Below are 13,166 nucleotides of genomic sequence, written 5' to 3'. Positions count from 1 at the left end.
AGTGCTAACACGGCCAGCCAGCTGTCCCCACGGCCCGCGCAGCCCGAGCGCACGCAGGAAGCGAGGCCCGCGTCCTGCCAGGGGTCTCCTAACTGCCGGGCCGTGGCTCTGGGGGCAGCACTGGGGCCGTTCCCCGGGCCCACAGCCGCCCTGTGCCCGCCACGCCACTGCCCCGGTCCTGCACGTGCATCGTCCCTTATCACCGCTCAACAGGCCCAGAGCTTCATTAGTAGCTGTTTATTGATCAACAGTTTGATATAAAGTTATTTCAGTTCTTCATATTTTTGTCAAGATGGAATCACAAGCATTATAAATTTTTCTTTCTTAAAAATAAAAAAGGGTAGGGGTTGAGTTGGGAGGTGTCCACCTAGCAGTAGTGGCATCTGAGAATAAATTAACAAAAGAAATTTAGTATGACCATTTATTGGTGACAACACTAAGTCTTACTTACATTCCATGGGGAGAGAACATTCCAGCGCAAACACGGACGGAAGCAGTACTGGCCTGGCGGGCCTACTGAGCTTTCGTCTGGACCACACGCAGAACCTTCGGTACACACTCTGTGTACAGCGACAACACCTAAAGCGACACAGCTGCATACATCAACACGGGTCATCCTATTCAGCCCTACATGGAGATGTAATGACAGTATCAAGCACTCACGGAAATCAACCTGCAGGTGTGTGAGTACCACACGGCGACCACACCCTGTAGTGTAGTGAAGCTACGCCCTCAAGAGCCACGTGTAGACACAATTGTTTTTAATAATCTTTAAAACAAAGATCAAAGTTCATTTGTTTAAGTCCTGTTGCATTAACAAAAATAAAATAGAAAAGGAACGAAATGATCATCTAAAGTTTAAAATTCCTACAGTGTCCAATTTATACAACTGTGGGAGACTTCATCAGGGTCTGAGGCATCGGGACTGTCTCAGCTAGAGCAGAGGGCACACCATTTGTGTTCAATGAAATGGTCCTGGGTTAGGACAATGAAAGAAAAATATATAACCACATACACACGGTATGATCTTTCCGGCTAGATTATTGTTTCTAAACTGTGCTATGTAACTAGATACAACTGAGAAACTCTCACATATAGTGTCATATCAATGAGAAGAAGATAAAGAACTGAGAACACGCGTCACTGGAGGAAGAGAGCAGTGGTTACGGTGGGGGCGCACGCTAGAAAGCTCGGTGACGCTGAAGGAAGCATTGGATTTTCTCTGGCGCTTCTGCTCTGGGGCCGGCGGAAGGCCTCTGTCCAGCGTGGCTGTCCAGGGTTTGTCCCAAAGTGTTTGAGTGAGCCAGTCTGAGAAGGCGTCCTCCCTTCTGTTTTCTGTTTCTTCTTCCACACAGCAAAAAAAGGAAAAAGGAAAAAAAAAAAACCAAACCCAAAACAGCACCGCCGTGCTGGAGCGCAGAGCCGCGGCGGGCCCTTCCTCCCAGCGGTGCAGGCCGCAGTCGCTGCGCGGCCGTCAGAGCCAATCAGCCACGGCCACCTCCTCACGCTGCCGTCTTCGCTCCGCCCACGTTCTTACCCAGCGTGTCTCTCGGCCCACTGGAGGTATCAGAAATTCCAAATTTTCAAAGCAGTTTCAGTATTTTCAGTATATATGTTGGGATTTTATAATGGTTCATAGGCAGAAAAGGTTCAGCACCTCCCACACCTTTAAGGAAGAAAAAATAAAAATGATACCAGTTTTGAGATGGAAGGCCGTTTTAAGCTACAGAAGAAATCAGCAAACATTGGGAGCCCAACAGACAGGCCCAGGCTCGCTCACAACAGCGGCACCAGGGCAAACTCCCCCAGGACACGGTGTGCGAAGGGGTGGACGGACTACAGCACACACAGGAGAGCCAAGCGCCGATCCCCTGGAGGCAAGAACCGGCACTGCGCGAGGGCGGAGCCGTCCTGTGACCCCTCCCGACAACTTGGTTCTGAACCACAGGGACGCGCGTATTCAGAGTCAAGGTATTTAATAAAAACAGAGCTCTCTGCCCAGAGGACAGAAACCTTCCAGGGGCGAGGGCAGAAGGCCACTCGGGACACGTCTCAGTGCGTCAGCAGAGCAGCTCTCAGCCTCAGGGTACGGTGGTGCCTCCCAGGCCCCCGGGCACTCACACAGACACTGGTCCGTTTCCTGTTCTCGGCGTTTCTGTACTCTGTTGGTCCAATTCAGACAGCAACTTTAAAATGTTCAGGGCAGCCTGTGAGGGACAGAAAGAAAAATGAAGCCACACTCCTGTCTGGGACTCCAGCCCCACACCCTGCACTTGGGGCAGGGCACGTGTGGTTACTGGCAGACAGGCAGCAATTCCTTACACTTGAATTTTTAAAATGAAGACAGTTATCCATTTACTTCACTGAATCCCCACCTGTTAACTTTGGTTACTGCCAGGATCTTGAACACTGCTAATCAGACTGCACAAACTGTCCTTGCCATTGTCTTCAAGACACTGCGCTACAGCCCATGAAGTGGCTTTATCTACCCCATCTCCTCTCCTCTCCAGAGACAGCAGTTCTTACAGAAACTTCGTGTCCGCGGAAAACCAGCACAAGGGCTTCCCAGAGACACGAGAAGGGAGACCCGCAGTCCCTTGTTCTGTAGAGATGGACAACCCCAGATGCGGCCCTGGGTCCGTCGATCCCCAGGAAGCGGGGTGGGGTGGGGTGGGGTGGGGGGGGTGGCAGAGGCCAGGCCTCGCCAGCACAGTCTGAGCAGTGAGAGAACTGCATCCAGCCAACCAGGAGAGAGAGAGTCTTCAGACACATGACACCTATCAAAAACCCAACTCTCTCAAGTCTACGGAAAACCCGTTTCCTGTCTCCCTGTGGCCGTAACAGCTGACCAGGCCTGCTCACTCCCTGAGCCTCACCCCAGAGGGACGTACCATGTCGTGGCAGGACTCCACATCCTTGCCGATGCCGTGGCTGATCAGAGGCGGCTGAGAGGAGCAATTGATAAGAGATACAAATTCGTTCTTGTTGTTTTTGGGGAAGTCTTTGTATTCAACCTATAGGGGAAGAGAGAACTGAGGCCAGGGCAGCGAAGCAAGGAGCCTGAGCGGGCCCAGGGCCGGCAGGAGGGAGAGCCCAGCCTGTGGGCAGCCACACGGCAGCCTGTGCCCGCCTGGGACCTTCCAGGGCGCAGGTGTCCGCCTGCCTTCGGCCCCTGGGTCCCTTCCCGCCAGGCGCTCTGCAGCAAGGCAGAATTTGCCAAAGCCTATGTTTACAAGCACCTAGGGGTCAGCTTGGATGTAGCAAAATGATGACGGAAGGACAAGTCTCTTCTCATACAACACATGCTGGGGACACCTTCTAGACCTCTCTTCCTCAGAACCGCTACTCACAGCCACTTCTACCACCCCCAAGAACAAGGTTTCATCTTTTAAAATTTTACATATTTATTTGACAGAAAGATAGGAAACTGGGCCCGGCGCTATGACACAGCAGGTTAATGCTCTGGCCTGAAGCACCGGCATCCCATGTGGGCGCCAGTTCAAGACCCGGCTGCTCCACTTCCTATCCAGCTCTCTGCTGTGGCCTGCGAAAGCAGTGGAAGATGGCCCAAGTGCTTGGGCCCCTGTACCCATGTGGGAGACCTGGAAGAAGCTCCTGGTTCCTGGCTTCAGATTGGTGCAGCTCCAGCCGTTGCGACCATTTTGGGAGTGAACCATTGGATGGAAGACCTCTCTCTCTCTGTAACTCTTTCAAATAAATAAATTAAGTCTTAAAACAAACAAACAAACAAACAAAAAAAAAAAACTATCATCCCTCCACTAGTTCCAATGCCTGCAATGGCTGGGTCAGGTTGAAGCTGAGAGGGGGTAAACTCAGTTCAGACCTCCCACACGAGCGGCAGGGACTCAACCCTGCCCCTAGGGTACACATTAGCGACAAGATGGAATCAGGAGAGGAGCTGGGCCTTGAACCCAGGGCACGTTAACGTGGGATGCACAAATACACACACAGAGAGAAGGGAGGGGAGGGGATAAAGGGAGGACAGAGGGAGAGGGAGAGACAGAGACATACTGACTTTCCATCTACTGGTTCATTCCCCAGATGGCCAGGTCAAAGCCAGGAGCCAGAACTCCAACTGGGTCTCCCACGTGGGTGCAGGGGCCCAACTACTTGAGCCATCCTCCACTGCTTTCCCAGGCACATCAGCAGGCAGCTAGATCAGAAGTCAAGCAGCTGGGAATTGAACCGGCGCTCATGTGGGATGCCAGCATCGCAGGCACTGGCCTAACCCACTGGTGCCACAACACAGAGGCCCCACACAGCATCTCCACTGCTAATCAGATGCCTACCCCAAGAACTTGACTTATTTGAAAGGCAAAGCGAGAGAGAGACACAGAGACAGAGAGGGGGGTCATCCCTCTGCTGGCTCACTCCCCAAATGCCCATGAAGGCCATGGCCGGGCCAGGCCAAAGCCAGAGTTTGGAACTTCATCTGGGTCACCCACGTGGGTGACACAGACTCAAGTGCTCAGGCCATCCTCTGCTGCCTTCCAGATGATGCACTAGCAGGAAGCTGGAGCCGAAGCGGAACAGCCAGGATTTGAACCAGGCACTGACATGCAGTGATTTATATGCTGCGTCACAACGCCTGCCCCAAGAATTTGATTTCAAAAACAAGGTTCAAAGCTCATTCTGAGAGAGGAGCCCAGAGGTGACAGAGACACGTCCCTCTTAGCTCAGGCCCAACAGTTACCTGGAATCCCTGGACTCTGGAAAGATAGTCCAGTTGCTCAGAGGGTCTCGTGAGAGGTCCATGGGGTACGTGGCCTGAAGAGATGTTATTCTTTAAAACGGTCTCGGCTGTGGGCGAGCTGCCCCCATACAACAACTCTCGGGCTATCATGGCAGTTACCGTGGCCTTGGCAGGGTTTGGAGCTGCCCTGGAGAAATCTCTGGTGTGATGTCCTTGGCTGACTCCTACAGCCTGGGCGACCTCGGGCACCATGGGAAGAATCCCAGCAGGCAGTTGCTGATGACTAAGATAAGGCATCCTGAACTCCTCCTCTTTACTACCTGGGAGGACAGACAGGGTCACCTCCACTGTCGGCAGGCCCAAGGGCACCCGAGCTGCACGACCCTTCCTTCCCTCACCCAGACACACACACTGTGCGCACCGTTGCCAGGCACCTGCTGCCGGAACCATGCAAACCCAGGAACCCCATCCAGAGGGAGACAACGTGAGGATCACACTTACTAGTCCCATTTTCATCCCCAGAGCCTGGTTCAAAAAAGGTTACTTTTCTTCCATCCCCTGGTTTCTTCACTGGTGTCTTAAGAGAAGCAAAAAAAAAGAAAGGGAGGGGGCATGAACATAAGTCAAATCGTTGAAAAATTAGCTCCTGCCAAGTAACATAAACTTCAACCAGCAATCAACAGAAAAAACCCTCCCCTACCCAAAGTTGCCCACTAGTGTGCACTTCCTGTCCCTCCTGGCCACCAGTGTGTCCACTTCACTTGTGAAGGCACGCACAGCAAGTATGTGCGTGTGTGTTGGGGCAAGACAGAGTGACATGTGGCCAGCGGGAGCAGGGATGCAGCCGGGTGGAGCACACCAAGGCAGGGAAGAGGCTTTTAGGTGGGAGCTAAACAAATCAAGACTATTTCCTGGGCCTAATATCCAATTCAACAGGGTGGCATAAGAACTGCATCCAACGTGAGTCTCCCTTCCGGGAAGGAAAGGAAGCCCACAAGTGCCCAAATCTAAAACTGTGGGATGAGAACCGAGAGCCAGGCCCAGGGTTGATGCAGGCTCCCCAAGTGTCCGGAGTCCCAGTTATTAGCCTGACGCCCTGCATCACTGCATTAGGACCAGCAGATGTGAACCAATCAGTCCTGTTCTCAAGCTTATCCCGACAGCGTAACTCAGGGAGTGGAAACGAGGTCCCCAGGGGCTTCATTAAGTTCCCATGGAGCATTCTTGGCAGATCCAGTGGAGAAAAGCAAAATCCCAGATCACTTTGCTCCAGATCTGGACAGACCCTAATGTCTACCACCCAACCTCCGGGAAAAGCACAGCCTGCTCGACAGCTACCCAGACTCGCACGCGTGAATTTCCCATGCATGCTTCGCTTTGAGAGCACAAGTCACAGAATCGCACTGTTAACTTTAGATGGAGGAGCAAAGCACCCCCAGGTCACAGAGACACGAGAGCAAGCATGAGCTAACCCACAGCGGCGCCTGGAGCCACTGGACATGAGGTCCTCTCTGAGCACGCCACAGTGACCCACACGCCAGACTGCCGGGCAGAGCTGCGTCGCTGGCTGGAAGAGCAAGTCTCGCCCTGAAGCATGTGCCTCAAGTGCCGCGGGTGCAGCGGGAGGCCACCTTGGGACAGGAAGGCCCTGAGCAGTCACCTTTTCCTCTGACTTGAGCGCTGGCTTCGTGGGCTGTGCCTGTGGAACTTTGAACCCCAGGATCTCCAACATGTTCTCCGCAGCGTTGCGTTTCGCCACTTTCTTATTGGTGCCTGTTCCCTCTGCAGTGTGGTTTCCAACCTTCACCTGCACAAACAGTCAACACACACACAGGCGCTTAAACACGCAGGAAACCAGCTCAGTGGCTTTAACACGAGTGCCTCAGTGGTCTGACAGAGCTCATTTTAATTTCATGTTTTAAAGATTTATTTGAAAGACAGAGTTATAGAGAGAAAGGGAGAGACAGAGCGAGATCTTCCATCCGCTGATTCACTTTCCAGATGGCTGTGACAGCAAGCGCTGAGCCAAGCTGAAACCAGACGCTTCATTGAGATCTCCCATGCAGGTGGCAGGGACCCAAACACTTGGTGCATCTCCTGTTGCTTCTCTCAGGCCATTAACAGAGAGCTGGATCCTAAGAGGAGCAGCTGAGACTCACACTGGTCCCCATGGAACAGCATGGGGTGCTGGTGTTGCAGGTGGTAGCTTTACCCACTAAGCCACAACGCTGGCCCCTACCACAGTTGATTTTTAAATATTCAGGAATTTGTAAAGCTGGCTGTTAAATACAGCCATTATTAAACATAAATTTACATAAACTTACAAATTAAGTTATTTTTTAAAAGATTTTATTTATTTATCTGAGAGGTAGAGTTACAGACAGTGAGAGGAAGAGACAGAGAGAAAGGTCTCCTGTCCATTGGTTCACTCCACAAATGGCCACAACAGCCAGAGCTGCGCCGATCCGAAGCCAGGAGCCAGGTGCTTCTTCCTGGTCTCCCACATGGGTGCAGGGGCCCAAGCACTTGGCCATCTTCTACTGCTTTCCCAGACCATAGCTGAGAGCTAGATTGGAAGAGGAGCAGCAGGGACTAGAACCAGCGCCCATATGGGATGGTGGTGCCGCAGGCAGAGGATTAACCTACTGTGCCATAGCGCCGGCCCCCAAATGAAATGATTTTAACAGAGGCAAGAAATACTCAAAGGCACCACTGAACATCTCCCATAATTTCTCATAGAATTATTTGTGCTCTCATGTTCTGTCCATGTCTGCATGGGAATATTCCATGAGGTTAGCTACTGCATATCTCCTCTCAACTCCACCATTACAGGTGTCACTTCCAAAAGCCCCCAACTGGTGGTGGTGAATATAAATACCACAGAAATCTGCAAATGCAACCTATCAAGGACGAGGTTACTGACAACCTTGAAACTTAAAAGTGATGAAGCAAAGGTTATTAATGCAGATAAATCTTACAGGTACCTGAGGTCTGCAGCCACTAACTATAGCCAGCACAACAAATGGAAACATTCTTCTGGCCTTCGAAAATTATTACCCAATTCAGCAGAGATGCCAATTGTATCATTTACAAAAGATATGAGCTACCTGTGTCTTCACTGTCTTGTTACTGTCAACAAAATTATCGAGGCAGGTGTGCGGCAGGGTGGGGTCAGCCACTCCCCAGGACACTGGCATCCCCCAGCAGAGTGCCACGCCAGGTCTCAGCTTCTCCACTTCCACTCCAGCTTCCTAATGCTTCCTGGGGACAGCAGATGAAGGCTCAAGTGCCTGGGCGCCTGCCACACATGGGAAATCAGATGACGTTCTGGGCCCCTGACTTTGGCCTGGCCCAGCCCTATATGTTGTGGGAATCTGGGGAGTGAACCAGCAGCCTTTCAAGATGAAGAGAAACATCTTTTAAAAGAAAACAAAGAAACAAACTACGGTACACACACGCGTGTGTGTGTGTGTATTAGCTGGTATTCGTGCTAGAACTGGAAGTCTCCAATCTGAATGATGGACTTGTCAATGACGTGAGTAATCCCGTCGGTGAGCAGACAGTGATAAAACGACACGTGTTGTCCAACTGTCACCCTGGGGTGGGGATCACACTAAGCCACAGGTGTGTGACATTTTAATACCGAGCAGATGAGTTCCTTGTCAACTGTACACTGCACATCGCTCCCATCACTAGAACTGCAGCACACACAGACGTGCCTGCGTCCACATCTACACACACGCACACCTTCCCTGCCAAACCCCGTCCCCAAGGGCCGCCCTTTAAACGTCCCCCGCACACTCCCGCCTGACCCCCTCCCCTATGGCCCTGCCACAGGCAGCCCCAGACCTCACAGGACAAAGTTCAGGAAACCCTTACCTGGCCCGCGCAGAGCATCCTGGCACCAAATCCCAACCTGGCCACCTGGCAGCCACTGCCCCTTGACGAACTACCGCTCCCTCTTGCAGAGAGCACACCTCACTGTCTCCCTCACTTCCGACTGGGGGTGTGACACCCAGGATTGGGGATGGCTCTTTATAAGCTGTACATGACCACCCAGGAAGAAGTACGCATTCCCCCTTGTCCTGACTCAGGAGTCGTTTCTAAGATTCCTGATGGATGCTTGAAGGCATGGACGCTACCCAGCTCTGGAGATTACTGAACGCAAGCACTGAGAGACCGTCGCAATCCATCTGGTGACCGACACGGCTGCCGAGTAACAGGGGCGTCCACAGCATGGGTCCCCTGGTGAAGGACAAATCACATCCCGATGGGGACGGCACAAGCCTTCATCACCACACTCACGAGACCGGCAAGTTAAGGGCTGAGTTGCTGATTTCTGGAATTTTTCATGTAGTACTTTTGGACCGCGAATGACTGGGTAAGTAAAACCACTAAGGTGGGACTACTAGACCCTGATTCCCATCAGAAAACATACATTCAAATCACAATTACAGCCCGCGGCCTGGTGAAGCACCGGCTAAGTTAAGCACAAGGAGAAACACCCCGTGCCGAGCTGGAGCGTCCTCCCACCCATTCTCAGGAAGAGCCGACCTGGATTCCAAACTCCGAGCGAGGAGGAGGAACAGGAACAGAACTCTGGCTATCACCTGCAGGACTTAACTTTGAAGACGTCCTAAACTCCCAGGAGAAGTAATGAAGAAAGGCATTCTGTGGGGCGAAACCCACCCCCACCTGCCGCCACAGCAGGGCCTGTGATAAGCACAAAGCAACTACCATGGGCCGGAGAGCAGGCCACCAGACCCGGTCTCCTTAGGGAGGCAGCTCAGCCCCTGGACCTCGAGAGACTTCAGGACTGGACACGGTCAGAGGCAGCAGGGCAGTGCCCAGCCCAGCAGACCCACCTGCATCACGAACTCCCTGCGGCGTGGGAGGCCGCGCTCTGTGAGCAGCAGGTACTCGGGCTCCCGCTCCTTCTTCGCCTGCTGGATCTGGGCCAGTCTGCTGATGGGATTCATGCCCTGCCCATACTCCGGGCTCGTCTGCAGCTGAGAAACAAGGAAGGCAGAACGATGTGCTTGTTAATCACGGGAAAGCCTGGGTCAGAGAGGGCCAACTCCAAGAGCAGGACAGAGCGGAGCAGACACTGGGCACATATCTGCCGATGGCTCAGATCTCCAAGTTTCTTCAACACTAAAAGATGCTTCACATTGTCCATGATTATTCTAAGGTGACTTTAAGGCCTTAGTAACCAACAACATTTCCCTGTGAAGAGGCAAGCATTGCTGCAATGCTTGCTTCTTTAACAAATTAACACACAGCAAGAAAGAGGCAGGAAAAATTCAAAACAAAACAAAACAAAACAAACAAACAAACAAAAAAAAACAAAAACACCCAGCTTTGAAAACTCCTCTAAGGTCTGTACGTTGGGCTTCTCACTTTCTTAACAAAACTCAAGGTCCAGAAGCCAATCAAGAGGATCCCCAAGCTGACATCCCCTGAAAGAAGAACCGAAGACTCCCACTCTCCCTCCCAGGCCAGGAACGGCCTCACCCACTCCACTGAACAGCAGTGGTTTGCAGGACACAATAAGACAGGAAGGAAAAAAAAATAACCACCAAAGGAATATATGGGGAAGAATATGGATCTAACTCTGCAAACCACCACAGAATAACCCTAACATTCTGCAAGGCCGCCAAGGGAATCTTGACTCCTTTCCTGGGGTGAGGAAGGGGTCAGTAGCCTCTGATAAATCTGTTAGCGTGGTCCAAAAACCCAAAAGCCAAAGTGCACAAATGTCCCTCTCCACCCTGAGCCTCCCACACCCTGCCAGCCTCCCCTCTACCTTCAGAACCTCCAGGGCAGTGGTCATAGGCATGGAGCCCTCCCAGGCCCCACACACAGCCTCGCCCAGAACCTCCCTGTGACCATGAGGGCTGCAGAGCGCCTTCGGCAGACATGCACACACACATGCTGCTTCTAAGCACGGCCTCAGCGGCCTCCGCTCCACCTACTCCGTGGCTCAAGTGCCACGGCTGGAGAGGATGCACCGGGCCTTGCTTGTGGCGTCTTCCATCTGTCCCCTTTCACCCTGGGGACAGCACTCAGCCTTCTAAGCCCGCCTACCTCCTGTAAGCAAAGGAAACACCCTCTCTGTTTGGAAAGGTTCCTACCCGGCCGGGGGGCTTTGTTTTCTTTTTGAGCCTGGGCCTCGTGCGCTCAGCTGCAGGCAGGGGTGGTAACTTCTTCAGCTCCTCGAGAACAGCTATGGCAGCATTCTTCTTGGAGATCTTCTTGCTCTTCCCTTCACCTTCCCCCACGAACTCCCCAACTGAGACCTTGGTCACAAAGTTCCTCATGTGCGGCGGGCCACTCTCCCGAGCCACCTGTGCCAGAGGGAAAGACTGAGTGAAAGCGCTACAGACACCTGCTCACAGCCTCTGGGCACACTGCCTGGCACACCCACTTCCCAGCACACACGGGGCAGCATCCAGCACAGAACCCTCCAACGAAAGGAAGACGAACACTGACGAAAAATGGCAGGGATGATGTCGAATGCTTTTACATCCCTTTCTTACTATTTTCAGATTTATTTTATTTGTTTGAAAGGCAGACACACAAACACACACACACACAGATATCTTCCATGTGCTGGCTCACTCCCCAAATGGCCGCAACAGCAGGGACTAGGCCAGGCTGGAGCCAGGAGCTTCATCTGGGTCTCCCATGTGGGTGCAGGGGCCTAAGTACTTGGGCCATTTTCCACTGCTTTCCCAGGCACATCAGCAGAGAACTGGATCGTAAGTGGAGCAGCTGGGACTCAAACCGGTGCCCACATGGGAGGCTGGCACTGCAGGAGTGGCTGCTTACCCTGCTGCGCCATAACCCCAGCCTCTTTTTACTTTTCAAACTAGCTTCTGTCCTGAATCTGATGTGACCAGGATAGGCAGATATAGAGACATTTCTACCAACTCCCATCAGAATTAATGATTAATAACTAATTGAGCCTCACAAGCAATTATTCTTTTTTGCTGCTGGATTTTTAAATGCTGAGCTGACACACTTCTCCTGCAGCGGGTTTACTCTGAGTTTCTCAAGGCTTCTCATTCCGTGCTGTGACCAGGGATGCAGTCACTCAAGTAACTCTGGGTGGTTCTGATCCCTCATTTCCCACCAGAGTCTGAGCAGGCAGGGGTGGACTTCTACCCCGCAGGTGGGACTTCCAAAGGTTTATTTACAATCAGACTTCTGATAGTCATAATCAGGCACGGCCTGGGGTCTATCCAATCATTGGAGAAATAAGGCCAGTTCTTAATCTCCCTTGTTAAGCTGTGTATGTGGCATTCCTGCTTTGAGCAGACACTTGTAAGTGCCCGGCATTCTGTACGTGGCGGTTCAGTCGTGGTTCATACATCGAGCTGTGTGTTCTGGTGTGTGTCAAGTGCTCAAACGTCAGGATCAAGCCAAATAACTCACCAAATTAGACTAAATGACCAAACTGGGAACCTGTTTTAGGAAATCTGTATGAACTATACATCTTTAACAACATGGTAGTCGTGGCATGACTGGTTAAGCTACCGGCATCCTATATGGGAGTGCCGGGTCAAGTTCTGCCAACTCCACTTCCCATTCATCTTTCTGCTAATGTGGATGATGACTCAAGTGCTAGGGCCCCTGCCATTCATGTGGGAGATGGAGACAGTTCCTGACTGCTGGCTTTGGTCTGGCCCAGACCTGACTGTCCTGTTTGGGGAAGTGAACCAGCAGATGGAAGATCTTTGTCCCTCCCTCTCTTTGTAGCTCTGTCAAATAGGAAGGTAAGATAAACAAATCTCAAAAAAAAAAAAAAAAAAAAAAAAAAAAGAATGACTCACACCCATATACTCAGCCCCAAGTCACAGGCTGTCATGTGTATAGCGTGCTCCTCCGTGACTAGTGAAAAGGAACCTGACCCAGCAGAACCCAGCATGAAGAGTCCAAGTTTATTACTTGTTCTATACCTCCAGGCAAGACTGAGCTTATAGAGTCAACACTGTGGTGCGACAGGTTAAGCCACCGTCTGCAGCACCGGCATCCCTTTTGGGCACCGGTTCAAATCCTGGCTGCTCCAATTCCAATCCAGCTCACTGTTCATGGCCTGGAAAAGCAGAAGATGGCCCAAGTGCTTGGACCCTTGCACCCACTGTGGAGACCTGGATGAAGTTCCTGACTCCTATGGCCATTTGGGGAATGAGCCAGTGGATTAAAGATCACACTTTCTGTCTCTTCCTGTAAATCTCTCAAATGAATAAATTACTTTAAAAAAAAAAGACTGAGTTAATTAAATATTGGCTGGTATCAACTGTCAAAAAGAAATGACGGGGGGGGGGGGGGCGCTGTGGCAGAGAAGGCTAACCTTCCACCTGCAGTGCTGGCATTCCATACAGGTGTCGGTTTGAGCTCCACTTCCAATCTAGCTCCCTGCTAACGCATTTGGGAGAGCAGAAGAAGA

General features: G+C 51.8%; 1 protein-coding gene across 7 annotated transcripts in view; it reads right to left on the bottom strand.

Annotated features, from left to right (window-relative positions):
* Window positions 1-222: 222 nt before the first annotated feature.
* Window positions 223-13,166, bottom strand: part of STAU1 (staufen double-stranded RNA binding protein 1) — a 72,767-nt gene continuing 59,823 nt past the window's right edge. For 3 of the 7 annotated variants that reach the window (XM_070051718.1, XM_070051715.1, XM_070051716.1), the window contains 8 exons: window positions 10,849-11,061; window positions 9,580-9,723; window positions 6,375-6,521; window positions 5,216-5,291; window positions 4,715-5,034; window positions 2,892-3,014; window positions 2,122-2,207; window positions 223-1,666 (listed from right to left, as the gene is read on the bottom strand). In XM_070051718.1, the coding sequence (XP_069907819.1) occupies window positions 1,651-1,666; window positions 2,122-2,207; window positions 2,892-3,014; window positions 4,715-5,034; window positions 5,216-5,291; window positions 6,375-6,521; window positions 9,580-9,723; window positions 10,849-11,061 (1,125 nt within the window). In that variant the 3' untranslated portion in view covers window positions 223-1,650. Of the gene's footprint in view, window positions 1,667-2,121; window positions 2,208-2,891; window positions 3,015-4,714; window positions 5,035-5,215; window positions 5,292-6,374; window positions 6,522-9,579; window positions 9,724-10,848; window positions 11,080-13,166 lie in introns of all 7 variants that reach the window. The other 4 variants (XM_070051717.1, XM_070051714.1, XR_011379844.1 and 1 more) reach the window with 3 other exon arrangements.

The sequence above is a fragment of the Oryctolagus cuniculus genome, chromosome 11 (genome assembly GCF_964237555.1).
Source record: "Oryctolagus cuniculus chromosome 11, mOryCun1.1, whole genome shotgun sequence".
In the NCBI taxonomy this organism is placed as follows: Eukaryota; Metazoa; Chordata; class Mammalia; order Lagomorpha; family Leporidae; genus Oryctolagus; species Oryctolagus cuniculus.
Note: the sequence above shows the minus strand (reverse complement) of the source record. Positions and strands in the feature narration are given on the sequence as shown.